Source organism: Hipposideros armiger, unplaced genomic scaffold (assembly GCF_001890085.2).
Source record: "Hipposideros armiger isolate ML-2016 unplaced genomic scaffold, ASM189008v1 scaffold_140, whole genome shotgun sequence".
NCBI lineage: Eukaryota > Metazoa > Chordata > Mammalia > Chiroptera > Hipposideridae > Hipposideros > Hipposideros armiger.
In genome coordinates, this window is record NW_017731490.1 from 2,093,730 (window position 1) to 2,120,676 (window position 26,947).

General features: G+C 36.2%; 1 protein-coding gene across 1 annotated transcript in view; it reads right to left on the reverse strand.

Moving 5' to 3' along the window:
* ELF1 (E74 like ETS transcription factor 1) overlaps window positions 1–26,947 on the reverse strand; it is a 50,095-nt gene that overhangs the window by 5,571 nt on the left and 17,577 nt on the right. The window contains exons 3-8 of the mRNA XM_019650385.1: window positions 21,822–21,999; window positions 13,791–13,898; window positions 12,270–12,437; window positions 6,925–7,008; window positions 5,990–6,182; window positions 4,429–4,881 (exon numbers count right to left, since the gene is read on the reverse strand). Of these exons, the coding sequence (XP_019505930.1) occupies window positions 4,429–4,881; window positions 5,990–6,182; window positions 6,925–7,008; window positions 12,270–12,437; window positions 13,791–13,898; window positions 21,822–21,999 (1,184 nt within the window). The remainder of the gene's footprint in view (window positions 1–4,428; window positions 4,882–5,989; window positions 6,183–6,924; window positions 7,009–12,269; window positions 12,438–13,790; window positions 13,899–21,821; window positions 22,000–26,947) is intronic.

Genomic DNA, 26,947 nt, shown 5'->3' on the forward strand with positions numbered 1-26,947 from the left:
AAAAAAAAAATCAAGATGGAGAGATGAAGGAACACAGGGGATCGTCATGGCAATGTGGTTTTGGCTACTGCATGTTGGAGCATGCTCAGATTAAGGAACTGTGTGCTTTTCATTAAAAAAAATAGGTTACCATGGAAAGGGTATAGAACTGGGGACTCAGTATTTTGACTTTGGAAATTTGTTTTTGGTTCCACTGACGATCTGGCACAAAGGACTCTCTCTGGCATTGACTTGGTGGAAGAAATCAAACCTATCTATGTTTTACATCATTACAACCTGAAAATATTTCCAGAGGACAGGGCCAGGCTGCTCCCTGCTACCACAGGGAGCTTTCAGTACAGTGGCGGTGGCACCTAACTCTTGTCAGGGTAGTTCCTGGGGACCCTTGTCCTCATGCAGGACCTTAGGTCCTGAACACAGAAGTGATAGCCATGCACTGTGAACCGTCAGGCTGGGTCTGGGGGGGCTGTGGCGCCCTGAATGTGCAGTGCTGAGGGGCCAGGCTCCTCTGTGCTGAGAAAGGTCAGTGGCTGACGGACGGGGTGTGATCTGTGTGCTCTAAGCTGAGGTGCTGCTGTGAGTGAGAGGGAGTCTACTGCCAAGCCCCACGGATACTGCTCCTGTCAGAGGAAGAAAGATTTCCTCCTGAACTCCATATCCTCCCATTTCTTAAAGGAAAGTCAGCTCCATTATGGGAGCACCATCATAAATGCAGCCCGTCATTGGCTGAAATGTCATTATGCGGCGTGTGACTGTATACATTTAGCTTTTGTTGAGTATCTACTCAGATATCAGGAAGTGTCTTAATTGTTATAACCACCTGTAAGGTTAAGTATTATCATCTTTATTTTGTAGATGAGAAAACAGATTCAGATTAGTTAATAAATATAATTCAATGTTACTTCTAACAATTCACAAGACTGGAGGGCTGAAAGGTTATTCCTACTTTTTATCTCCTCCATTACACTGCTTTCAAGATAACCTACAGATTATACATTTTCAGAGGCTAATTTATTTAAAAGACCCTCAGAGAAACTATTAGTGCTTGACTAGACATTACAGAGAAAGAAGTTATGCTAGGTAGGTATATGGACTTCCAAGTTTACCAAGGGGCAATTTTAGGAAGATATTTTACCAGGTGTATTTTTGTTGTTGTTTCTAAAAATAACATGAAGCCAGAGTCAAAATTAAAATTTGTAAAAACAGAGCACATATACCATAAATCAATTAAGAAACACTTAATTGATTTCAACATAAATACATGCAATTATGTGAGATACAAAGAAATGAGCAAGGGAAAGAAACTGAGAAAAGAAAAAACATGTTGCTATTTCATTATAAGTAACTGATAATTCATGCGATTTATGTGAATCAACAGGCAGTTATGACAAATCATTAAGCTCCCTGCTTTGGACTAAGCTGTATTAAAACACTGTCTCCACCACTTACTAGATGTGACCAGGCTCCTTGGCCTCTCCTTCCCTCGGTTTCCTCATCTGTAAAATAGGAATAACATTACCTACACCTCATCGAGCAGTGAGGATTCTATACATTAATATATGTAAAGTGTATGCAAAAGAGTGTTTTCAAAGCATCAGCCCTTGTATTAATTTAATAATCTAATTTTAAGTCACATGTGGTATTCACCTTCTCTCAACTACAGAAGAAAAATCTTTAAAAGGTCTTTGATTTTATTAATAAGTGGTCATAAAATCAAAAAAGATATAGCCAAATTATTGTTAACTTCTTGGAAGTGATAATATGGTATTTAGGATAATGCCTCTATTCTTAAGAATTGTAGGTTGAAATATTTAGGGGTGAAATGTCATAACAATGTCAACTTACTCAATAAATAGCCAAACAAAAAAAAGGGTATAAATAAATAAATACAGAGATAAAATACATAAAGCAAAAAGCTATCAATTGAAAATCTAGGTGGATGGTAAATAGGTGTTCATTGTACTATTTCAATGTTTCTTTTGAAATTTTTCATAATAAAAAGTTGGGGTAATTTAAAAATGCATATTAAAAAAGAAATCACTAAACAAGAAATTAATCTTATGAAAAACTGATCTAATAATGTTAAAATTTCAGAGTTATGTACAGTTTGCTTGAAAGTTATTTAACACTTTTACTTTCTATATACTAGAAAACCGTAAGATAATAACAAAACCTGGGTAATTATATTCAGCAGCTGTCAATCTTCAAAGAGTGTAATAGCTATTTTAGGGGGAAAAAAGCATTCAATTAAAAGTTTAACTGCTTTAAAATACGTAGGATTTTGGGGTGGAAAATTAAAGGTAGAAACAAATGAGAGAAGAATTGTTTTAAAAGTCAAAGAAATGACTAAGAATGTATTTGTGTACATACATACACATAAATATACAATGATGTCTATAAGAAAGTATGTTTTAAAGTTTGAAAAATTAAATTTTGTACTTCTTCATTCTGTAAGTAGTCCGCTTAAAGAACTCACTGCTCTACGAGATTAAAGAATGAATATATATACTGCTTCAAAATAAATTCTATAAAGTGGTGTTAGGTGCCAGATACTATGTTAGGTGCTAGGAAACAGACAATGAATAAAATCTGGCTCCTACAGATTTAAATATACAGGAGGAGACAGGTATTAGAGTAAATGAAAATACCCAGTTTATGTATATACTAGACTGAGGTAGAGGCAGGCAGTCAGCTTTGGCGGAGAGCAAGGAAGGAATATGAGGAGAGAGTGAGAGCTGGCAGCTGAGGCTACTGAAACAGGACTGCACTGTGTGTACAACATAGATCTAACAGAAGCTGCAAGAAGGCACATAACAAAGCTACGTGTAGTAGTAACACGTAAGTGGGACTGAAGAGAAAAGGTATTAGAGGCAAGAAGCAGGCACGGAGTCCACAGACTCTCAGGGATCTTGGAAGTGAAAATTCTGAAAGGTATATGGAAAATAATTACAGTATTTTCATATCTGGCACTGAGTCTTATTCAGAAATTGATATTCAGGGTAATAAAGTATCAAATACAATATCACAATTTGATTTCTTTCAGAGCTAGAGGGGTGGGTTTTTTTAGTTTTTTTTTTGTTTGGTTTTATTTTCAAGGTCTCTAAAGGAAACTTTGATTACAGATGCTAAAGAACCACTGAATCACTCCAAGAAGGGGGTCTGAGTGATTAGCTGTGGCCATTGTATGTTTTCTTATCAACACAAACACATACAATGACAAGATGACAAAGAGCCTAGAAACCAACAGGATGAACCATGTACTTCCAATTAGATACTCAGTCATCACATGTAACCAGTAGGATCTGGAGGAAAATAAAATATTAAAAGGAAATAGAGAGCTAAATAAGTATTTCTTTAATGTCAGTTAAAGTTGTATCATTACTGTCCAATTAAAATGGAAAAAATGTGACCTTCCTATTCTTTGCAAGTCAACTAAAGATTTAAGAGAATTCAATTTTCACAATGTCAAAGGTTTATATGGACCATACGAGAAAGACTGAATCACCTGAGTCTATTTTGATTCTACATAGTCTTTACTTGCTTTAAGATCAATTGAAAAAAAATCCAGCATTTATATTCTGGAATACAGAAATATAAGGCTGAAGTTGGCTAATGACAATAATCAAAGAATCATTTTTATTGGATTTGGAAGGGCTCCTATATTTTATTATAATTCATGTTCTGGAAATTCATGACAGTAGAAAAACAAAAATGGACTGCTACAAACGTCTACCTAATTTTCTCTGCCTTCCTCCCTTTCTCCCATTCTAAATCAGCCAAGACCAGTCCCAAATTTCTGCAAAAGATCACTCTAAAGCAGATAGGGTTTTCTTGGTCTTGGTTTGTATCTTCCCTGGGGCGATGAGGCAAATTTGACTTAAGCCAAAAAAAACTATTCTTCCAAACTTCTGCCACTCTAAAAGCCTGAAAAAGAGGAACTTAAGATTCCTGGCTTCCCCACCTGTTTGAACTTTGGAACTGTTCCATAATAGGATCTTCCCAAGGAATAATGTTTATTCCTTGGAACTCAGTGCATTCCAAAAGGTCATGATATGTCAATTTATGTTGAATTTTTACAGCTTCTGACTCTGAAAAAAGATCTGCAATCATTCTCTAGATGTTCTTATTTGTGCATCCCTTCTTGTACAGATCAATCTGGTTATAAAAAGGTATAGAGGACTAGACTTCAACTAATAGAATAACATCAATAATGTCAAAGTTTAAAAAGAAAGGAATCATTGATATATATAACCAGAGGTCTGATATATAATATACACTGCTGCTGTAAAATGGTCTGTTGACCAAGAACTCTAGCTTGAAATCTGTATCAATTCTATTTTCACTCTAAATCTTAACCCACTTAACAAATAATGGCCTCGGTCAGGAATGTCACAGAATGCTACACATCGGGAACTTCAGTTTTCTCACCTAATACTCTGAACCGAGGAATTTAACGTTTCGTCCTGCACGCAGCTGATCACGGCGGCTTCTCCTTCTGGGACAGCTTGCACTGGCTGAACCACATGTACAGTCCGGAAGAGCTGGGTGGGATATGGAGACTGTGTGGGCTGCACCGTCCTCAGAACCTCTGATGGCTGTGCAGCTTCCACGGGATCTTTGGTTTTTGTAGCTTTAGAATTCCCTGCTTTTAGAACTGTAGTGGCCCCTCCTTTTATCCCTGAACTTGAAGACACTCTCGATCGGCTTGCTTGGTTCCTGCTTGAAGTGGTTGTTGAAGATGACAGTGATGGATCTGAAGGCTCTATGCTGGAACTTGGGTCCTCATCATCTATATAAATGAGATCTTTTGGCATTTCCTTAAACTGATACACCAAGCGCTGACCTTCCACTTTTGCCAAAATACCTCTTTGGTAATAATACCTATTCAAAGCAGACAATCTATCAGTCTTTTATCCAATTAAGCATAAGTTAAAATAACAGTCACCAAAATAAAAATTTCCTAATCATAAACTAAAGTTTCAAGTTGGAAACAAGTGTGAAAAGAATTTCTAAATGAAGGGCAGTTTTTTAAAAAAATATAAGATTCTATAATTAAAAACATTATTTTCTAAATATATGTAAAACACACATTTACTCACAGATAGAGAAAAGTCCTATTACCCACTAAATTGAAAACCAATTTTAATTAGGGGATTGTTGATAAAGTATATGTATTATTCTAGTTTTCACTTTTCTTCCTTCCTCTACCCTTGCCAGCTAACTTGCAGGAATAAATGAATGCAGTACCAAACTCAAGAAATTATTTCCCTTCCATACCTCCCTATGACATTCCAACCAGTTTAAATTTGATTCTGTAAATCTAATTCAGTTTTCTGTAAAAGATTTAATAACATACAAATAAAAGTGATTCAAATTTTGTCAATAATTTTAATTAAAATAACCAATTAAATAACCAAAAAGTTAAGAAAAAAATGTAACTAAATACATAGTTGTAGTTTAAGAAGGTTATCAAGTTAGTACATCATTGCTATTTCTAATAAATCTCAAATACATGCATATCTTGGATAAAATGATAACCTAGTTGAAAATTTTCACAATATCTAATATTAACCTCAAAGCATTAATTTATTCCACCATAATATATTACATGTCATATCTGAGATTCGTATTTAAAAATGCACCCTCTTATTAAGTACGTGTATTACCACTATTTGTACTCTGTGCTGAATTTAATGACTCAAAACAGTTCTGTGGTCAATGTACAATTCCTGATGATGGCTTAACATTTTCAGATCCCTTTATAAATAAAATATCTATTGTTTGCACGAAGATCTTTTTTGGAAGGCAAATATTTTCCCAGATCGAAATAATATAAATGCATACTGACGTCTATAAGTAGTGTGGTTTTAACAATTCGATAAATAAAATTCGCCATTTTTAAAATTCCTTAACATTTTAGAAGTAATCTATTTTTTAGTATTCAGGAAAGTATATTCTTAACCCAATGAACTACAAAAACTTCACATACCTGAGAGCTCTCCCCATGGTTTCATAATTCATATCAGGTTTGTTTTTGTGTTTCCCCCACAACCTGGACACTGCTTTAGAATCTACCAATTTAAAAATGCCTTTTTCTCGCTGGGTCCATTTGATATATTTAGGACAAGTAGCTTTGTCTTGCAGCAGCGCCAATAAAAATTCCCAAAGATAAATTGTGTTTCCTGAAACAAAAGCAATTTCTTTTTAACTGTCCTAAATTTCAGCTGAAACAGCATAATAAAACACAACTAAAAGTCTTATAAATTCCATCTATAATTATACAAAACTATTATACAATTCAGTTAGTATTTATAATATAATGATCATAATTTTTAGGGCCTAATATAAATCTTTTTACTAGTCCCATATAAGATATCTTGACAGAGCAATCTTGCCAATTAGATTTATGATGACTTAGGGACAAACAAAACCCTTTGAGACGATTTTTTCCTGCTAAGAATCATAACATAGAAAAAACAGTAAAAAAGACCTGTACAAAACCTTTCAATAGTCGTTCTCTTTCTATTACAGCCAGTGGATTAGCCATAACAATTTTCTTCAAATTTGGGCAGCAGTTATTAAAATATTCAAACTACAAAACAATGTAATAAAATATCTATAAAATAAAAACCTAATCTGGCGTCACTCTTCCAAGAGTCTCATTATTAAATGAATGAGTGGATTATTTTGACAGGTGAGTGGAAATCTTCTAAACGGATTTCTCTGGATTTCATTATTACCACTCTCTTTACAGAAAGTGGCAATGGTATCTTATAAGCATGTGACAGCAATAAGTTCCATTTCAAAATGTCAAGAAAGCTGGTGATTTCCTCTTACAATCTGCAGACGTTTTAAAGCTTGAGCTCAAACTAATCTGAATGTTATCTGACAAGTACGTATGATGAGAATCACAGTGGCACTTACCCTTCCCGTCTTTGTTTCTCTTCTTCACAGATATGTTTGGTGTAGTGGCTGGGGAATCTGGTCGTGGTGGTTTAGTTTTTCTCCCTGAAATCAGAACAGCTCTGCATAAATATGTGCTCTCAAAAGGGTAAGAGAAAGGACAGTTTAGCTGTTTGTAAGTGCCATTTTGTCCTTTATCTTAAATTTCAAGTGCCACTTTATACATGGATCACATATATTGGGCTCCTTAAGTGCTATTAAAAGAAAAATAACCAGTAAAAATTTAACATTAATGTAGGTTAGATTGCAAACACTTTGAAAATGATACTTGGGCTCATTTGTAAAAACGAGGTTAAGTTTAAAACATTGCATCTTGTCTTTGAGGTGACAATACTGATGGTGCTTTCTTAAAATTCGGGGGAAAATTCTTGATGCTGATAAAACTTGAGCTCCAAAAATAAGCCATGTAGGTTTGTCTGCTATAGGTTATAAAAGCTTTTTAAGGTAGGACAAGTAGACTTTAGCTTTTCTCTCTTCTAAATACATCTTTGCATAGTTAGTTCTCAAATACTGAAAGCTTCTCAAAACTCTAGATATAAAAAACAACTGTGGTGAACTTTTGGTGAACCATATAGTCATTTTTTATTTTCCTGTGTATTTTTAAACATCTCATTTTTCTGTATTTCTTTCAGTTCACAGCAAACAAACTTTATGGTTATCCATCATCCAATCTCTAAACAAGTCCTTTCCAATAGTATTAAACTGTATTTTTGCAGCCTTAGACTGGGTCAACCAACTATTCTAGAGCCTTGTGTGATCTTCTGCCACTTATCTAGAATCATAACTTGGTGCCCATGTTGCCTGTGATTTAAGTAGAGATGATCATGCTGTCTGAACAGAGGACCATTCTGTATATGAGAAACAATGAAGATAAGCACATTTGGATGCTTTATGTAGTTAGTACCTCTTACCCCTCCTACATTCTTGAAGCTGACTCTCTCTCTGGTCTAGATCACAAGGGTGAATTTTGGGTTAACATAGGGCAGTAACTTAGAAGAGTAGAATTCTAGAGCTAAAGTCACAAGGTTAGCAACTACCCATCCCCAGACAAACTGAACAAGAAAGCATTTCTGAAGTCAGGGTGAATATAAGTCAGGGAGAAGAGGGTCAAAAAGTGTCACTGCTCAGGCCCCTCGTAAGACTACCCAATGTATAAAGGTGGAACCCAGTAGGCCAGGGGTCTCAGCTTCCATCACTGCAGACATCTGCAGAGAACCCAAGCATGAGGCAGATACGTCTGGCTGACTGTGTTAATTATAACAAGTATTAGAAGCCAAGAATTCAGTTAGCTCCTATCCCTCCTACCATCTCATTTTACCTGCTTTTTCTGATAGATACCATTTTCTTTATCGCACTATTTTCCTCTATTAGATTTAGTCATGACACTATTGGTAGCCTACCCAATATCCATTCTCTCCAACATTTTCCTCACTATTCAGGGTGGCAGTGTGCACAGCTTCTTGTAAGTTAAAGCTTAGTTTGGTATAGAATTTTTGATTAACAGTTTATCAGTACTTTGAAGACAACCAACCCTTTAAGCCCCTACTGAGAGTTTGTAAGCTGTCAATTTAATAATCAATTATTTTCAAGTAACGTCGTTTCTCCCTGGTTTGTTTGTTTCTTTTTTTTTGGGGGGGGAGGTAGGGGATATGGGGTCTTTGGTGTTCTGCGTTTTTACTATATGGAATTTAGGCCTAAATTTATTTTAGTTATGCTACTCAGGATTCACCATGCTAGGATTAACATCATTCTGGAAAATTCTCAATCACTATCCTTGAATATTGCCTCTTCCTTATTCTATGTATTCTCTTCTCCTGGAGTTTTGTTTTATTTTTTAATTAAAATTTATTGGGGTGACAATGGTTAGTAAAATTACATAGATTTCAGGTGTACAATTCTGTAATACATCATCTATATATCACACTGTGTGCTCACCACCCAGAGTCAGTGCTCCTTCCATCACCATATATTTGATCCCCTTTACCCTCATCTACCACCCCCTTCCCCCTTACCCTCTGGGAACCACTCAACTGTTGTCTGTCCTCCTGGAGCTTTGACAAAATGTAGACCTTTTCTTTCAATCCTCACATCTCAAACTCTTTCATATTTTTATTCTAAATCAGATCTATACTGGAGCTCATTGATTCTCTCTTAAGCTGTGACTACTCTCCTGTTTAGCCCATATATTATGTGTTCTATTTGATTCTTTATCATATCAGTCTTTCACCATTAAGTAGGATGTTAGTCTTCTATTTTTTAAAAGCAGCTTTACTGAGGTATAATTGATATATACAATAAACTGCATATGTTTAAAATTTATAATTTGATAAGTTTTGACATATATGTGCACCTGTGAAACCATCACTACATTCATCATAATGAACATACTATACATGAAACTGATATGAACTAATACTGAATGTCAACTATAATCAGTGCAGCATGGGGAATACAGTCAGTAATGTTCTAATAACTGTGTACTGTGTCGGGTATAGTAGACCTGTTGGGGTTCTCACTTTGTGAGTTGTGTAAATGTCTGATCACTATTTTGTTCTGTATGCCTGAAACTAATAAAACAAACAAACAAACAAAGACTGATTATAAAATACAACAATTATAACAATATACTATAATAAAAGTCAGGTGAAGGTGTTCTCTCGGGGGGGGAAAAAAGGTAATGAACCTATTCTTCACCCCCAAAAGTACTTTGTGCCCCTTTCTAATCTTTACATCTCACCTTTCCCCACCATGTCCAATCCACAGGTAACTAAGCATTCATGTATTTTTTTATTTTAAGTTTTTCTATTTAAAAATATTTTAAATTAAATTTATTGGTGTAACATTGGTTAATAACATTGTATTTAGTGGGGTAACAGTTAATAACATTACATAAGTTTCAGAAGTATAAATCTATAACACATCCTCTATATATTGCATTGTTTGCTCACCACCCAAAGTCTAGTCTCTTGTCGTGACTGTATATTTGAACCCCTTTCCCCTCTTCATCCTCCTCCTTTCCCCCTTCCCGTTTGGTAGCCATCGGATTGTTGCCCATTTCTACAAGTTTGTTTGGTTTTGTTTGTTGCTTTCTGTTTTCCATCTCAGATGAGTGAAATCTTTGGTTCTTTCCCTTTTCCATCTGACTTATTTCACTTAGCAGTATACTCTCAAATCCATCCATGTTATCACAAATGGCAATTTTTTGTCATTTTTTATGGCTGAGTAGTATTCCATTGTATATATGTACCACACCTTCTTTATCCAATCATCAGTTGAAGGACATTTTAGGTTGTTTCCATGTCTTCGCTATTGTGAATAATGCTGCAACAAACATAAGGGTACATATATCTTTATGGATAAATGCTTTCAAATTTTGGGGGTAGATACTGAGAAGGGGGATTGCTGGGTCATATGATATCTCTATTCTTAATTTTTTTGAGGAACCTCCTACTGTTTTCCATAATAGCTATGGAAAACCAATTTACATTCCTACTAGCAGTGTAAGAGGGTTCCTTTATCTCCACATCCTCTCCAACACTTGTTATTTCTTGTCTTTTTGATGACAGCGATTCTAACAGGTCTGCAGTGGTATCTCATCATGGTGGTTGTTTACATTTTCCTGATGATGAGTGATGCAAGCATCTTTTCAAGCACCTGTTAGCCATTTGGATATCTTCTTTAGAAAAATGTCTATGCAGGTCCTCTGCCCATTTTTTAATCGGAATTTGGAGTTTTATGATATTGAGTTGTATGAGTTTCTTATATATTTTGGCTATTAACCCCTTATCAGATACATGATTTGCAAATATTTTCTCCCATTTTATAGGTTGCTTTTTCATTTTGTTGATTGTTTCTTTTGCTGTGTAGAAGATTTTTTGTTTAATGTAGTCCCACTTAATTTTTGCTTTTGTTGCTTGTGCATTGTGTCATATCTAAAAAATCGTTGCCAAGTCAGGTTCTGTTATTCCATCTTGACTAGAAGAGCAAGCTCTATCTGGTGTTTTTTAATAGTCTTATTCTTCGATGGTGTCTTTTTTATTCTTTTGCTTTAATAATTTTAATCACATTCATTGAAAGTTCCTATTTGATAATTCTATTATCTGAAGTTTTTAGAGAACTAACCCTAGGGTTTTCTATGTCAGCTTCTCATTCAGGAAGTATCTTTTTCCCTCATGTATTCTGTGATACTGAAATGTGAGTACACCTTAAACAGAGTTTTATTTGAAGAAATCATGTGCAGCCTGATTTAAATGTATGATTTGCCACAACAATTTTACAAGAGCTTCTGCCTGGTGCCCCTAAGTTAATGCTAGCCTTGGATCACGTTTATGTTAATTACTTGGCTAGGAACGCAAAAAGACAGTGACAGTTTAAAATCTAATTGTAACCTAGGTTAAGCCAAGCCTCGGATTATGAATTTTTAAAAGAAGAATTTCTCCACTCAGAGCCCCAGCTGAGGAACAAACTTTCTTGACATCTGTCTGTGCCAAAGGGCAAATTGCTTTTCTCCTGAGGGTATAGCCTTTCAAGGATCCCCATCAACTCCGAGGTCTCTGATCCCATGCCCCGCCTTGCACTGGACCAAGACGTAAGCGTGCCTCCATAAGAGCAATAAAACCCAAGCCCCGCGGCTATGCAGACTGACAAGTCCTTCTCAGCCTTCGAAGCTGCTGCAGGGTCAGCTCATGCTTACTGCTTTTATTTTCCTCTTCATTTTTAGCTCTTGTAATTTCCCTACTTTCATGTGAAGTTAGGTTACGGGGTAGCTGGTAGTGATGCCATTAATCAAAATATTAAACAAGCTGGAGTAGTCAGAAGGCAATAAAATGAAAATAGTGTGAGACTTTAAAATGTAAGTATGTCCTAATTTGTAAAAAATTAAAAATTCCCTTTAACACATTCTAACATTTTCCTCTTCAGTGACTTACCTGCTGATTTCCAAATCGTATTTTTCCTACTGGAATCTATGCTGGTGGTTTTCAAACTATGTCCCGTGGGAGGAAGCTGACCTGCCCTTATCCCCAGGCTCTTTCGGAGTGTGGAAACAAGGGTTTATGTAGATAAAGGATTGAGGCTTTAAAAAGTCAGAACATACCTTTTCTATAAGGTAGACCAAATATTTTAAATGTATAAAATAATCTCATTTTTTAAAAGAGGACTCTCCTGTGAAGAAATACCGCTTAAATTTATTGTGCCCTCACTTTTTTCCTTATACAAGTTTTAATTGGTTAGAAATATCCTTAAGTAAAAATTATAGATTCCACATCAAGACTGGACAGTTTGCCCTGAACAAATTAACCACCCACCTTTCTTTCTCTTAGGTTGCTCTGGTGAGGAGGCTCCCGGTGAGTGTGCATACGTCTCTTGAACCTGCTGGGTTTCCATCACTTCAGGAATCCCATCTAATGTGACGGATACATGGGTGATTGGGGCAACAACAATGTCATCTTCAGATGAACTAAAAATGCTATTATCTGAGGGAAATAAAATCAACTAGTTATCAACTTCATATTATAAATCAAAATAATTTCCTGTTTCTATGAAGACTGACGCAGCAATAAAATCCTGAAATCCAGTCCCTGCTTTTTACTTTCTCTGCCCTAAATCTGGTATCCTAAGTCAGTCCAGGCTTGACTGAACTATTTCAACGTCTTCCTTACTTGACTGTCACCAGTCTATCTTGTCTCGCTCCTCCATTTTTCACAGTGCTGCTAGTCATTCTCTGAAACCACGCCTGATCTAACTATATTATTCTTCTCTATAAAAACTTTACACCCTAAAAATTGGAAGGAAAAATAAAACTGACATACCTTCTCATAGTTTATAGGGGAAAAAAGATAAGAACAACACAAACTTCACAGTATACCCTTCGAGGTATTCACAATGCAGATTAAACCTCCTTGTCCAATTTCATCCCCCGCACACCATGAAGCCTACATTTCTGCTATATCGAAACATTTGTATCTACAACATTTCATTCTTTTTTACAGGTCAGTATCTTTGGCTCAATCCATTCCTTCTACCTTGCATACCCTTTCCTGTCTCCTCTACCCATTAAAAGCTATTTGTCATTCACAGCCCAGGTCAAAACACTCCCTCCATAAAGTCTGTCTCTGATGCTCTCAGCTAGAGTACCCTCTCCTTCCAGAAAACACTGTTATCCCTTCCCTCTCATGACTTTTATCTTTGGTTTTTATAGTTATTTACATAAATAACTATTTTCAAAATTAAATTATTAAGCTTCAGGAAAAGAGGCAATATCTGTTCATTTGTATAGCATTATTGTCTAATGTACTGGTGTGCATATAAATTACTGAATAAACATCTTAAACTGATTTAGCATTAATTAACTTTGAGTTTAACTACTTTCTTGTCAGAAAAGCCTGAAGGAGAACACAGATTTAAAAGCAGATCAAATGTGGCAGTGATTTTTATACCATGAACTGTTAGAAAGCTTTTCAGTGAATGTTTACCTATTCACTGATGAATACCTACAGAGATCACTAAATTAGAATAGTTTGGGCCCTAAACAACCTAATACTTTCATCAATGAAGTCAAGAGAAGAAATTCTGCATAATCTACTATTTAAAAACTAAAGAAATAACTTTTTTATTCCTGAAGGCCTCACTCCCCAAATTAAAAAAAAAAAAGTCTTGTTTAACTGAACACTTTATCAAAGGTGTCTCAAATAGTACTCTGCCTTAAAATGCACTTGGGACAAAAAAACAAAAAACATGGTCTCTGGTCTCTTGATTGTCATCATCTAATGAGAACAATGGCAAGAATAACTAGTGAGTGTGTAAACATGAACCACATAACCACTCACTTATTCGTTTTTCATCCAGCATAGGGTCAGGGGAATCCATATTGAGGAGAGCTTCAGCAGCCTCGATTGTTTCAATTGTTTCATCCCCGTTATGACAGGAAGCTTCAACTACAATACATTTAAAGAAAAGACAGAATCAACGACAAGACAGCTGTTGCTCTAAAACACATAGATTCTAATCTCTTGAGCTAGGATACACCATTATCACTTGGGTTTACATACTTACTTTGTTTCAACACATAAAATATGTACTGAATATGACTATTAAATACTTGTCAATTTCTTATTTTGTAATAAATAAATAAATAAATAAAAAAGACACTGCAAGAGGTGAAGTTTTTATTACAAATAAATAAACGTCTGCAAGATGCTGGGAGGTAAAAGAGGAAGCAAAACAGAGCTCATTTCTGGAGGGGAACCACTAGTCATTTCTCCAATAAGTCTTATATTTTGAAAAACAAATAAGATGGCCATTGGACTTGATTAGAAAGGGTTCAAGAGTGACAGCAGGAATCCCAGGTGTGCCACTGGGCCAGGCATTTTATTTCCATAGGCCCCATACTACAAATTGACTGGGTTGATACTGTTAGTTCTCTCAGCTCTAACACTGATTCCAACACTCTTAGTTCATTAAAAGGAATGAACACAGGTCTCTGGTAATATCTGATGACTCTTCTTCTATTCCTCTACAACTAGTGAATTGCCACCATTCCAAAAAGTTTTAGTCACAGTCACATTATCAGAATCTAAACACCTTTTGGAAATTATGGTATCCTGGTACCATTCTGTAGCGTGTACGGTAGAACACTATTTCTCCTACTATGGAACTCTAATCCTCCTTAGACTTGCCTCATCTAAGTTTTTTTTCTTAATGTTCTTAAAAAATATTAAAATACAAATGAAAAATAATCAAAGTACATGCTGGACACTTGACACCTCTTTGTGTCCCAGACATGTGTCCAAAACAGTTGCATAGTGAATTCCTAAATGGCTTTTAGCCCCTTACCTCTAGGATCAGAACAAAGAAACTAAATTAAATAAAGAGCTACAAATGCCCTCTTTTCATGGAAAAATTCAAGTTTTCTGAATGTGATAGTCATTATCCATAATCCCTTATACTTCCTTGCTGTATTTTTCCCCTCAATTTCTGATAAAAATTACGTTATTTTTTAAAGTATGAAAATATACATCTATCAAATCAAGAATTTCAGATTTAGGGTTGGACTGACAGTAACTCAATGAATATAAGCCTTTTAATTTTATATAAGGTTAAAATAATAAACACACACATAGTACTTAAAGCAAAAGCTCTTCTTTTCTCAATCAAATGAATAAAAGTGATCATTTAACATTGTCCTCTTTCCATTCTTATCCAATCAAGACACAGAACGAAATCATTTTCCTTTTCATTATTAAGACTGTAAACAGATTTCCAATAAATTAGCACCTCTGAAATTCAGCTTAACTTTTCATTAGATTATAACATTTATTGTCCTAAATATCTCCTAAACAATTCTTGAAGATCTCCAAGAACTCAAAATTCTTAATTGACTCCTAGCTCTCAACTGGCAATATTATTGAATGCCTGTCACTCTATCACTCTTCAACAATTGTGCTAGGAAATGGGAAGATACAATAGTTTAAGACACGAATTTTTCCTTATCTATCATTAACTGCTTTGTTACTGATTAGTTGCTCAGATACTGTCTAAGGAAATAACAAGGTGATTAACTTCACAGTATAGAAAAGACTGACTACAGGCACTGTATATCCATATAAGATAAGAGGGCTTCCTGAGGAGATGGGCTTAGGCTAAGTCATTGAAGATAGCTAGGATTTAAATACTTTGAGAGGAAAGAACAGACATTAAAGCAAAAATAATAGAAGCAAGAGCATGAGAATAAGTATTATGCATATAAAGAAAATTAGATAACTAGTCTATACTGTTGTAAGACAAAATATGCAACTGCTACAGACTGTATAACAATGGATTAGTTAACCTGCTTCTTATACATCGATTAATCTGGCTGACTGCCTTCCTAAGGGCGTATCCCATGATAGAATGGAAGGGATGAACGGCTGAAGGATCAGACACAGGGACAACTCCTGAAGGCGGCATATCAAGGAATCCAGGATCTGGGGTCATATAATAGTCAGCTCCTCTCAATTAGGAAGAAACTCCTAACAGAACACTTTCTAGCATATAATAACGGCTAGCATTGGGAGTCCACTCAACCTGCCAAGCTGGAAAAGAAGCTCCTTCTTCCAGATATGAAAAATGTATCTGCAGAATTCCAAATGTCTGGGCTTGAGTCCCTCAGCCTGTATCTTTGAACCCAAATTATCTATAGGTCACATGGAGGTCAAGCAACAAGAAGAGAGCCAACGAAAAAAAAGGCAAGGGTGTTAACCTAGCCTGGGTTTTTTCAAATAGCAGTCCAACGCTTCATGCAATACTCCTCTTTCAAAGACTTAAAACTTTTCCTCTTAACCCTCCGTTGGGCGCAGTGCAAAAGTTACGAGTTTGGGCACAGTGCATCTACTAGATGCATGTATGACATTTATTTATTTAAATTGAAAATGAATGAAAATAACGTGTAAGCATGCTTATTATTTATTCAGAATGAAATTTTAATTTGCCACAAAGTAAAAACAATATATGCTTATTACATAAATTAAGTATAAAAATCAACAGAAATTCAAAACAATCTGTGAGATCAGTTGCGCGCGCTAGAGGGTTAAAACGAGCAGTCACACTTCTGAGTTACCACAAAAAGCATCCTAGAGAACTTGAATAGATTTGTTATTTCTAAAAGTATGTGTTCTTTTCATTTTCATGTAAAGAAGCACAAAACTTTACTAGGAGACTACTGATCGATAGAGAATATTCACAGGCTACATCAGGAGACGATTTCCACTTATTGTAATGAAAAATAAATCAATTAAATTTTAAATATATATTCTATAAAAATGAATGCTTAAAAGCCCAATTTCTCCATAGTTAAAACCAGAAAAGATAAATACATAAAAAATTCTAGCAAGATGATTAAAGCTGGACACTTCCTATTAAAAACTTAAGCCTCTTTTTTAAATCTTATAAATTTAAGGCAAATTTAAAAAGCATATTATTCTTTTGTCAAAGCTTTGAAATTCTATGAATTCAGGAAAACACCCTACTAAAATTATATTTTTAAAAAACAGGCAAATAAGGGACAGGTAACTCAATAATTATCATCTTCTAAATAGTCATATAACTCTAAATATTCATTTACATAAATACGCTTCATAAAATATTTTAAAGTATGCTGGGTAGATGAAAATGATAGAATTAGTATGTATAACAATTTAGTTGCATACCAATTAAGAACAAACAACAAGAATTTCAAACCACTTCTCGGTCAAATTTTTTTAGAATGAAAAATTTCAAACATACAAAGGTAGAGAAAATCATATAATAAACCACATGTATCAAGGGCCCAATTTCAATACTTAATAATGTCTCAGGTTTTTAAAAAAGTTGGTTTGTTTAAATCAGGATAAAAACAGTTTGTGCACTACATTTGGTGATATGTACTGCCTCTCTCTCTCTTTTTTCCTTTATGCTGTTTATCTTAGAAGAAACCGGGTCATCTGTCTGTAGTTTCCCACACTTTAGATTTTGCTGATTACCGCAACCCCCCCAACCCCCGGCCCCCCATGTATTTCCTGTAAGTCCATAGTTATATCTAAAAGCTTGATTAGATTCACATTCCATTTTTTGGCAAGAATACTTCAAAGACAAGGCTGTGTGCCTCCTGAAGACATGCTATAAAGTCTAATAGTATTTTCTCAGTGCTGCTAAGATGGAGAATCAGGTTCAAGTGCTGTCAGCCTGATCTATCCATTATAAAACTCTCCACCACTCTTTCATCTAATGGCTTTCGCAGTTATTTATAATAGTTGCCTAGATCCACTATTGCATTAGGGATTCCAAAATGGTGATCATTCTAATCCTATCACTCCTCCAGCGTTTATTAGCTAGAATTCTCTAAAAAGAACTTGCATTCATCAACTATCTGGTCACCCTGAGCCACCGTTCATGCAATAAAGGCAAATTAAATGGTTAATTCTTTTTCCATTATTTACTGGTTTTCAGAATAATACGGGGTTTCCCAGCATCTTCCAAAAGTGACCATTGAGTTACTTCTTTAGTATCACTGTGAATACATATATTTTAACATATTTTATATTATACAATCCTTTGCAGCTGTAATTCTTCATGATCCTCTAAATGTCCCACTTTTGGCCACTGGAAACTAAAGCTGGTTTCTGGGTCTTTCAGATATGACCCGAGTAATTTCTGATAGCTTCTGGGATGATAAGCATCACAGGCTATTCTTGTACACTTCCTGCCCCAAACCCAGAATCAGTCGCTTCTGTCAGGCACTCTGGTATCTTTAGTGGAAAGTGCATTTAGAGAGCATCATTCGTATACAAGGAGTGTTCAGTGCTGTTGGATCGTTCATTACTTCTCAGCCCTTTCGGTGGCCAAAGTTAGGGAATGGGTTGATCTCTTTAAAAATTATTTTGGGAGAATTTTAAACATAGTCAAATACTCATATTTAGGTCCTTGCATTGCAATTGACTGCTAGGGTTCTGAAGTTGCTTTTCATTTCTATGTCTCTCTCCATGTCTCTCTTTTTTTCTTTGCAATTAATGAAGAAATTAGGTTGCTTGTCCTGTATAATTTCCCACCGTCTGGATTTTGCTAATTGTATTCCCACTGTGTGGTGCATGCAACATGTTTTTCTCTATTTCCTCTACAATAGCAGTCAGTTCTGGAGGCTTCATCAAATTCTGGTTAAATTTTGGGCAAGTCTATTTTTCATCTGTAATGATGTGTTCTTCCATTAGAAGGCTCAAATGTCTGGTATGCTCTCTTTGTGATGTTATCAGTGTTGATGCTCAATACCTATTCCTATTCATTCATAAGGTGTTACAAAATGCAAATATCCTATTTTATCATTCCTTTTTCATTTATTAGCTGGAATACTAACTACTATAGAGAGAAACTTCACATCTAATGATCTAATTACTAGTAATGTAGTTCATATAGGGAAGGTGGAATAAATGTTTGATTCTTAACCTTAATTTATCAGTTTTCAAAGTAGTTAGCATTGCCTATCGGTGACCATTTTTATGTGTAAGTATCATTATGAGATCATGGACTTAAACATGTTAAATATGCTTCAATCCATTATGGTTACGTCCTCACTGGTGTTCAAGTCATCCCATATTTGGCTAGGAAGTGTTTTGAAAGAAGAAAATACATTATGAGTTCATAATAGTATCTGCAACTCAAATTTACCATTATAGAACTTATTTTTAGAATTACATTATTTACTTATATAGAATTTATAGAATTATAGAATCTTTACTATTGCAATTTAACATTTATGTATCTTCTCTTACTCTATAAATCCTGGCTTTTTATGACAATAACTTCGTTACTTACTTGATTTTACCCTAATATCCCTCTCCCACATACACAAAGTTTTAGAATAACAATAATGATACTATTACTAACAATATAATTACTGAAAACAATTTAAGTTTCCTTTGCAGTTTTGTTTTTGCTTTTTAGGCTATATCCCACTGCGAGAGGTAGAGCCTTAAAAATCACTTTTAAATAATTCTCTATATGGTTACACAACAGCTAAATAATATAATTAGGTTCATTTGTTTTAGTGTGTTTCAATTTTTAGAGATTGCTAATTTTCCCTCTTTTGGGTTTACTTTTGTTTTATAATTTAAACATTTAAATGGTTCCAAAGTAAAAGCTATAAAACAAAGTATATTTAGAGAATTCTAGCTTTTGTCCCTGTCTCCCCTCCTTTAATAAAAAATCATTTTTATTAGTTTTTGGTTTAATCTTTCCATTTTTAAAATAAGCCAATACACATATATCATGTATATTCTTTCACCTATCTTAAATAAAAGGTAGCATATTATTTATGCTGTCCTGACCTTTGCTTTTTAAATTTAACTTCACATACACTAGAAATCACCCGAGTTATATATAGAAATCATGCTACCTTTTCAAATTTCAAAAACATGAAGCAAGCTAAATGTGTTTAATATCAACGGTCTAATTTGTAAAACTTTGTTTATTCCATTCAGCTCCAGTGCTTCCGTCAGGAAATGCAAAATAAATTGGTGGGTCTCACATGAAACAGAAAAGAAAACAACAAAAAAAGAACATCTAGCTTTTAAAAATATAAAGAAAATGTTGGCCCTTCATTAAATGAGTGACAAAAATTTCTTATAGGCAACAATAAAACCCACAAGCTTTTAATACATGTATTTTTAAACTTCTTCATAATAGGTTAGCCATGATCTGGCAACTAGTTAAAATCTATTATTTATACCAAGGACAGAAAGTATTGATATAATAACTTAGGGAACAATTCATTAAAGACATTTGAAAATATTATGAACTACCAAAAATTATGTTTGACTTTGTAAAAACAGGTGTAAATATGAAAGAAATACATAATAGTATTTACAAGAAGATTTACTAATGATTATAGTTATCATGGTTACCTTTCATTTATGGGAATGTAATTTCTACCATTTCCTTTAATAATTTCACTTTTAGATCCTCAAAGGCTAGTAATGGAAGAAGAATCTCCACATAGATAAGAGCTCATAGTCAAATTATTTTCAAAATTTTTAAATATTGTGTTGTCGGAAAAGTCACAACGTTTTTCATTGTAAAAATGCATCATGACTTTTCCGACAACCCCATAGCACAACCTTTTTCCAAATAAAACCTTATGTGGAATGCCAACACATAAACAGATAAAACTGGTATTCTATCATTATACATTTTTTATAGGTTCAAACTTATATCAAACTTGATATCAGACAAATCCATGATAAAAATGAAAATGTTTCAATGAACATGAAAATTTGAAATCAGGCGTTATAGGTGACAGCTACAGCCATTAACATAAGTCTCAAATCCATTAAAATAGTTCAGTCTTTTCATTACTGAATATTTCAAACTAAATAAAAATTATGGAACACAGTATAATGAATTCTCACATATCCATTCTCAGCATCAACTGTTACCAACACAGGGTCGATCTTTCACCTATAGTCCACTCAGTGCCCCCAAGGTTTACTCTGAAGGAATCCAAGACCATATTTTATCTCTAAATATTTTTGCATATGTATCTAAAAGATAAGGAATCCAACATGATTCTATCATCGTATGTTAAAATATTAACAATAATTCCTTCATATCATCCACAGTGCACTCTAGGACTCATAGGGACCGTTTATAAGTGCTCTACCCCATGTCCATCTCCCTCTAGAGTGTCCCCCACGTCCAGTACTCTGCCCTCTTCCACTTGGACTAAGAGGGGCTACGAGGTTCTTTGCTTTTTCAAGACATTGCTCAAACAAGGACGGAACTGTTAAATAAAGGCTTCCCAACAACCGACTCCTCTCAAATAGTTTCAGCATTTCTGGCCAAGATATACAAGTGCAAGCACCAGTTTTTAAACAGCACGACCACTGCACCTCACGCTTAGAGTGAACCCTCCAGGTCTGAAATATCCTAGCAGTTCTGACTGACCCAGAAGAGGGATCGTCTTTAAACCTCAGCACCTGATCCTACATTTGATCATGGCCTCCGGTTTTGCTTCTTGCGGAACTTTCCTATCTTTTTTTCCCCACCAACTTCTCACTGTTATCAGTACAGAGCCAGGCGTATAAAACGTGCTCAGAGAAGACTTGCTGAATTGAGTTGGTTTGGTTCCTCTTACATGCCTCCTGTTCTGTCACGTTCATCTCAAGAGATTTAGGGAAGAAGAAAGGGAAGGTGAGAAAGCGCTACACAACCGAGGCAGATGAGAAAGGGGATGTGCTTTCCTTCCTGCAGGGAACAGCTACTCAAACCCAGTTAGGGACTTGGTGCGACCCCAAACCCCAGGGCTAGCACGCTGCCTGAGACTGCAGCGGAAGGCGCGGCGGGGCCACACACACCTGTGAGGGTGATGTCGTCATCGTCATCTACGATTTCCTCCTCAGCGACATCCAGGGAGCTCTCGGTAATCATGTCGTTGGGCTCTTCCACACAGGCTAGACCCGCATAACTGTTGAGAATGTCAGCACCAGGGACATGTTCCACGATTACAGCAGGAAAAACAGCGGGGTCGCCAAGCTGGGAGGGGTGAGGGGAAAACAAGGATTAACATAGTTTTGCTTCTGTTAAATAGAACCCAAAATTGCTTCACACTGGACATCAATTTAGTTTTTACATCATCAGCTCCTTGTATCTTGACAATCCTTCTAGGCTGCAGAGTACATATCAGAATATATATACCTATTAAGACCAAATAAACCTTCATTGTTAATGTTGAGTCTTAACCAAGTTTTCAATGGAAAATCTTATAAAAATATATACATTTAAACCATATTAAATTGACTAATATCATTAATGCACATTAAGTGGCATACCAATGAAATCTATGATTAAATAAAATCTCAACAAAAATTTCTTTGACAAAAATATCTGTGAGTTTAAATAAATATTACACTGTCCCTTGGCACACAGACTGTGTTTAACAACAGCTTTCGACTCAAATGGGAAAATTAACTTTCATTTTCTCTCTAGTTATGAGGTCACAGAATTTTAGAACTGAAGGTTTAATCTAGTCCAGCACCTAATTTTACAGAGGAAACTGACCCAAAGGGGGTTCTGAACAACGTGCTCAAACATCAGTTACTTGGTCATGAAAAGAATTCAATGTTAAAAGTGAAAACCACAAAAATTTTTGAATATATTGATATACCGTGTACATGAATCATAATACTACGTAATATGAGGGCTGTCTATAAAGAATTACTTTTCAAATATAGTAAAAATGCTTTGACATTTATCAACTCCTTTTATGTTGCTCTACCTATCGTTTTGTAATGGCATTATTCATTTGTCACACTTTCATATTAATATTTCTCTGCAAGTCATCATCCCCCAAACCAGTGATGTGCAATAAACAGCCTAGTGGTACAAAAAAATAAATAAATAAATAAATAAATCCGTTAATTCGTGACAAACTTCATTAAGTTACTCTCTTTTTTTTTAATTTCAGACTTTAAAAGGTTGCAAAAGTAGAAAGAACTCCCCTACAACCTTCATCCATATTCTCCATTTTAATACTTAATCATGGATATTATTCTCTTTCTATATTGGTTAAGAGCTGGCTTGGGACGCCAGCTCTGTGCAGCAGGGCCCTGGTTCGGATCCCACATGAAGGCCAGTGACACTGCCCTCTACAGCTAAGATGGTGAACAACAGCTCAACCTGGAGCTGGGCTGCCATGAGTCGCTGGCGACGGCGTAGGCTGCAGCCCCCGCTGCAGTGGGCTGCTGTGAGCTACCATGTGTGGCCAGCAGCCAGTGTGAGCAGCCAGCAGCTCATGTGAGCTGCCAAGAGCCACTGTGAGTGGCTGTCCAGAGGCTGGCGACCAATCTGCCTCACCCGGGAAGAGCACAATGATGGTGCCAACTTGGGCCAGTGAAGCAACATCCTCCACAACTAGACTGAAGAACAAAAGGACAGCAACTTGTCTGTTCCCCTCCCCAGATTCCCCAACGCTGTTCCCCTCCCCCAATTCCCCAATAAAATCTTAAAGAAAAAAAAAAAAAAGAATTTGCTACCTAAATTAAACATGATACCATAGGAGCTAAACAGATACTATCCATGCTTTCATGAATGCTGTGCTCTGAAATTTATGGGAAATAACTCGAAAACACATTTGGATCATTTTATTTCAAAATGTTTCTTCCATTTCAGAAAAGAGGAAGCCAGTCAGAAGTAAACTGGCTCTCCAAATCGTGAGTTTTAAAACAGAAAGCAGGAGGCTCCAGCGTCACACTGTAAAACACACGCGCACGGAAGTGTCTTATCAAGTGTCCAAAGCATAGTTGACTATCTGGCCTCCCCTTTCTTTTTTTTTGAGAAGTCCAGCCTACCATGAAAAAGTGCTTATGAAAACACTTCTCTCCTAAAAGCTCAAGTTAAGCTTCTAGACTTTTAACCAGGCTGAGCCTAGAATTGAGTTCATTTTCACATGACTTCATTTTATGCTGCAAACCCCTATGTACCAGGTAAGGACAAGGCTTATCATCTCCATCCATTGGCACATGAGGACTTAGGTTGAGAAATTTACCCAAGGTCACCCACTAAGTAAGAGGCAGAGGCACGTCCATGCAAGTCACAGGAGCAGTCCTCACCCAGATGAAACCAAAGCATCTCTCCCTGTCCAAACCTATTTGGCCCCTGAAATCTGGGTAGTGAGTGTTAAAAGAGTGTGGGTATTACAAGGGACAGCTCCAAAATTTTATCTGAATCTAGTCTCCGAGTTTCAAATAAATGCATATACTTGTTTCCTCCTTGTCCTATTCCACTAATCTTTAAGTGGAGGAATTGATTCTTCTCCAGAATTTATAGGCCTCAGGAATACCTTAAAATACGAGTATACCACTATAATTAATGCTACTTTTAGTCCCTCCAAAGGCAGCCACTGTTACCAGTTTTCTGTTCCCTAACAGAGACCATATTCTAATTTGCTTTAAACAATCATTTCATTTCAGTCCAAAGATTTCAATAATTTTAAACTGTTTATTAAGAAAAATGTCAAACACAAAAGTAGAGCATAAAAATTAGTCTGCTTTGAGGCTTAATTAGGAATGAAAAGGGTCACATGGTTCTGTGATTTACAAGGTAGCAGCATGTGAAAAAGAACAACTGTGAACCAGGGGACCCAGGGCCTTCCTTCCCCACCCCCACCGCCATGACCTGATTTTCCTCACTTGAAATGAAAGAAGAGCAGCAGCAGATCCCGGGAGGGCACCTCCAGGCCCTGTTTCATTAAGATGTATTTCAAAGGCATGGGTCCTAAAGCTGTCTAAGTTTGTAACATTACAGCAGAAGATACAGACTAAATGCAGGGGGTGAGGGAGCGGCGCCACACTGGCCACAAACCTGCTGCTGCTATTCGCTAACATTTATTAGCACTTAACACGTGCCAGGTATTCTGCTCATTGCTTCACATAGATTAATCGTCACAGGATCCTACCAGGGAGGTACCTGGACTATCTGTTTTATACCTGGGAAAGCGTAGGCTCAAGGGGAATGGAAATAATTTACCACAAGTCATACAGCTCGTGAGTGGTAGAGCCTTAACTTAAACTGACTCCAGGGTCCATGTTCTTGGCCTGTATAGTCAGTCTTGAACGTGGTGCACCTCGTGTTGTTGGCACCCTTACGTGGCTCTGTTTAGAAAACCAGAATAGTTAGGAAGTTGTGTCGAGGTATGAGTTCCAATGTTATTTTTTTCAGGGCTTCTTGAATCCAAATCTATAATGAACTGTCCTGTGGGCATAGCCAGCTCCTCTTGGGCCCCAGGGGTTTCCCAGGGTCACTCCCAATTTAGCCATATTGTCTTCTCCTTCTAAGATACTTACTGCTCTCATGAAAAGCACGGGCCATTCTTTTCTAGTCCACTGAAACATATATATATTCAAAGTTGTTCATCTCTAATTTCTCCAGGGTACTATTCATTCATATATAAGAAAGAGACCAACTCTAAAATCCAAACAGAGATGTCCCTTGAACAACACTGGGTTGAACTGCGCAGGTCCACTTATATGTAATTTTTTTCAATAAATATACACTCGGCCCCCTGTATCCCCAGGTCCACTTATATGTAATTTTTTTCAATAAATATACACTTGGCCCCCTGTATCCCCAGGTTTCACATCCATAGATTGACCAACCGCAGATCTCAAATAGTGGAAAACTATTTTCGGTCTGTGGCTGGGAATACACATATGAGGAGAGCCCGCTTAAGTTGTACTCTGATTTTCAACTGCACAGATGGTCGGCGCCCCTAACCCCCACATTATTCAAGGGTCAACTGCACCTCTAGGAAACCCCTCTCAGGTGGCTGTAAAGAATCTCCCTCTCTATTACCATAAATGGGAGGAAAACACATACTCCAGAAACTCCCACTGCTGATTTGCACTCATATAAATTCCTGCCTTTTAAACTGATTGAGTAGCCATTTGCTATATAGTCTGAGCAGGAACCTAAGAACTTCGTAACCACACCTTCTAAAATTCTTTATAGAGAAATGGTTCTCACACCTCTTCAATGAAGGCATGACAAAATTTCAAATGCTGAATTTTCCTAAATTTAAATTTTAAAGACAAATAAAATATTGGGAATTGTATTAGTTTGCTAGGGCTGCTGTAACAAAGTACCACAGAGCAGGTGGGCTTAAACAACAGAAATGTGATGTCTCACAGCTCTGGAGGCTGGAAGTCTGCAATCCAAGTGTTGACAGGGCTGGTTCCTTCTGAGGGCTCTGAGGGAGGGCTCTGTTCCAGCCTTCATGTTCACATAGGTTCTCCCTGCGCATGTCTGTGTCCAAATTTTCTCTTTTTATATGCATACAACTCATATTGGATTACGGGCCCACTCTACTCCAGTCTGACCTCATCTTAATTATATCTACAATGACCCTATTTCCAAATAAGGTCACATTCTGAAATACTAGGGGTTAGGACTTCAACATATGGATCTGGGGGTGGGGTAGGGCAATTCAACCCAAAACAGAACTCACTTTAACTTTATCATTTGACAATTGGCTTGTTCCACCCTAAATAACTTCCACAGATTATGGCAATAAAGATAGTCTTGTTATCACAGTTGGCCCTCCAAATCTGTGGGTTCTATATTCACAGATTCAACCAACTGTGGATTAGAAAATATGTTACGCTGCTGCTGACATGTACTATGTAGTCAGACCTACGATGGCTGCATCTCTACTAAATGCGTACAAGCTTTTTTCCTGATTATTACTTAAATTATACAGTATAACATTTACACAGCATTTCCATTGCATTAGGCATTATAAGTAATCTAGAGGTGATTTAAAGTATTTGGGAGATGTGCAAATATTACACCACGTTGTATTAACAGGCTTGAGCATCCTCAGATTTTGGTATCCGTGGGTGGTCATGGAACCAATCCCCAATGGATACCAAGGGATGACTACATTTCTAAATTGAGATTAGACATTATTTTTCAAGTTTCTTTGCTG